This window comes from Mus caroli, chromosome 2 (genome assembly GCF_900094665.2).
Source record: "Mus caroli chromosome 2, CAROLI_EIJ_v1.1, whole genome shotgun sequence".
NCBI lineage: Eukaryota > Metazoa > Chordata > Mammalia > Rodentia > Muridae > Mus > Mus caroli.
The window spans coordinates 39189727-39192936 of record NC_034571.1 but is presented as its reverse complement, the minus strand read 5'-3'; the positions used below and the strand labels follow the sequence as shown (position 1 = coordinate 39192936).

Sequence of the window (3210 nt, the reverse complement as noted above, 5' to 3'; positions counted from 1 at the left end):
CTATAGGTGGAACAACAATATTAACTAACCAGTACCCCCTGGAGCTCGTGTCTCTAGCTGCATAGAAAATGGCCTAGTGGGCCATCAGTGGAAAGAGAGGCCCATTGGTCGTGCAAACTTTATCTGCAGCAGTACAGGGGAATGCCAGGACCAAGAAGTGGGAGTGGGTGGGTGGGTGTGGGAGGGTGTGGGGGACTTTTGGGATAGCATTGGAAATGTAAATGTAATAAATACATAGTAAAAATTAAAAAAAAGAAATGTAAATGAAGAATATATCTTGTAAAATATTGAAAAAAACAAACAAAAAAGAAAAAGAGATTACATATTTAAATATGTTGTTTTACTCTCTTGCTTTCACCAGTTTACCATTTGGACTTATTCTGATTGAAGTTTATTTCATCAAAATATTTTAGTATTGGTAATTACTGTAAATAAGGTTTTCATTGGTCCTAATATGCTAGGGTGTAACTTGTCCAAATCAGACACCTTTTGTAATTTTTAGAATTCTTTTGTCAGACGGAGAGTCACACCTTTTAACTTGGTACTTACATCTTGGCCCACTTATCTAGTTCTTCCTCCAGGTATGTCCTAACCATTTTTGGTTGAAGGCCAAGGGAATTTCCCAGGAAATAGATGGCATCGTCATCCTCACTCACTAAAGATAGATCAACTGAAACAGAAGAAAATACAAAAAGAAGTGCTTGTTAAATTAATTAACATTCTCCCAGTTGGCATTGCTAATCCAGCATGATTAACATAATTTACAAGAGGAAGGGTAATAAATAACTTGCAGTTACTCCCACAGAAGCATCAGGCTCTGAACAGTATTTGACCTTTTGTATTTTACATGGAAGCATAACTTAAACCCACAGAGGCGACATGGTGATCTCTTGCAGTTACTGTGCTACAGAAAGAAATAGAATTAGCAGCCACTACCAATCACAAATAGCCAAGGGCTATATAGGAAGACTTAAAATGTTTTATATGAAACATGGTAGCCTATCTAATTGTGCTAGTTAACCAGAATTTAGGCAAACCACCCTCTGAATTAATATCATGGAGATACTTAGAATTTAATCAATGTAATGCTATTGGAGTTATGTATCTCATGATGTGATTTTATATACACATGTATAGTTCAACAAAAGATGGTCTCTACATCTTTTGCTCCTCCAGATACATCAGAACATTGCTGTGCTCTCCATTTTAACTCTTACTTAGCCTTTATTTCAGCAAATAAGGAAACGATTTTCATGTTTGAAACTGTGGAGAAAAGAACACATTATTAATCATGGCTACAAAGTACTAAACTTTCTCTTGATTCTCAGAGGAAAAGGACCAAACTTCTTGATAATATTTTACTCATAATACTGAGTCTTTATGTATGCTGCTAAGTTTTAGGGATGGTTTTGAGGCAATCCAAATGCTTCATTGTGATCAGTAATCTCACTTTCTTGGAGCATTTTTTTGTACCTGACACAATACAACAGCTGTTAATGTTACTGAGACATTTAAGCTGGCACATGTTGGTAGGTAAGTGGGGACAGTTCAGAACTCTGGACGTAGTAGGATATTACTGGTCACTTTTAATCAACATATAGAGAGAAATATGACAAACAGAAATAATGGAAATGTTAGTAAAGCTTAGAGTGCTCCTAGAAAAGAGCAGACAAAAGATGGAGCCACAGGAAGTATGATAGAGATTAGGATCATTAAAATGAAGGCTGGAATATTAGAGAGATGCCTTGAAGAAATCAGCAAGGCACGGTGTGGCCTCATTTGGAAGACTTTCCCTTGAGAGAACACTGCTCACATTGGGTAGCCTAGGAAAATGTTTCTCCAGGATCAGGTACTCTAAGTAATTCTAGCCATGGTTTAAAGCTGTGTGTGTGGGGGGGGCAGGGGGGATGTTGCAAGGGAACCTAGTGTTCCGTCTGGGGATGACTTTGGTATTATCCAGGAGCTGCTGGTTTTGCAGGCATGGAAAATGCAAGAATTAGAGTTATGTAGGCTTCCCTCCAACTTTAAAGTAAAACCTAGGTGGGTGAGCAATGTATAAGAGAGCTGGGATCTCTGTGGGAAGTCTTTGACAAAGCCACTTTTGATGTTAAGGACATAATGGAGACCCCAGGAAGTTAGAGATACCAGAAGAGTAGAATGTTCGCCAAGAAAAGCTGTTTTTGGATCCTACAGAGACAGATGCCAAGGGGAGTGCAGCTTGCAGGTGGTGCTGTCTGTAGAGATGAGGCCACCCAGGCTCTTGGGGGTTTTACAATATGGCACTACTTGTCCTAAACACAGGACATGAAATTACAAACCCATCGTGGAGGAGGGTTGAAGAGGGGAATCTAACTATGTAGTCTAATTGGGCTTAAAAACCAATTCTCCTGCTTCAACTTCTAAAGTGTGGGAATTACAGATGTGCACAACCTTGTCTCCCAAGAATTATGTTTTTTTGTAATACTTTCTCTGCTGAGCTTTGATCATTTGTTGGTCCATCCCTCCTCTCTATACCACAGCACTTTTTCCCCTCTCACAGGAGAATATTCCCTCTGTACTGTTGTGTCTTAAAGGAAAACAGCCTCCTTTTTTCATTTTACCAGAGTTCACTGCTGAGAGTTTGCCTTTAGTGTCAGGAGACTTTTGCTTTGAACTTTAGAACAATGCTGTAACCATGGAGTCTGAAAACTCCTAGAGGCAGAATAAATGCATCCTGCCTTATGAGGTAGACATGTGTCTTGGAGGCCAGTAGTAGAATTGTAAGGTTCGTGTTGGGCATGTTCCTGTGCTCATTGAAGCCATTGACCCTGGCTAGTGGTGCTATTGTTGAAAGTTGTAGGGACTTTAAAAACTGGATTTTAGTTTAAGAAAGTAGTATCTGGGCCATGTATTTAGGATATACATCCTTCCAACCTCTCACTTTTTCCTTGTGTGCTTCCTGCCATCATTAGGTCAGCACATTTATTTCTTCAAGTGGTTGACTGTGAACTGAAACTGTTTTAAATGTGTTCTTAAAATGAATATTCACTGATGATTAAGGATGTTGAACATTTTTTCAGGTGCTTCTCAGCCATTCGGTATTCCTCAGGTGAGAATTCTTTGTTCAGTTCTAAGCCCCATTTTTTAATGGGGTTATTTGATTTTCTGGAGTCCACCTTCTTGAGTTCTTTATATATATTGGATATTAGTCCCTTATCTGATTTAGGATAG

General features: G+C 38.9%; 1 protein-coding gene across 1 annotated transcript in view; it reads right to left on the bottom strand.

Annotated features, from left to right (window-relative positions):
* Positions 1–3210, bottom strand: part of Kynu (kynureninase) — a 128501-nt gene that overhangs the window by 100875 nt on the left and 24416 nt on the right. Inside the window, exon 3 of the mRNA XM_029484813.1 lies at positions 550–670. Within this exon, the coding sequence (XP_029340673.1) occupies positions 550–670 (121 nt within the window). The remainder of the gene's footprint in view (positions 1–549; positions 671–3210) is intronic.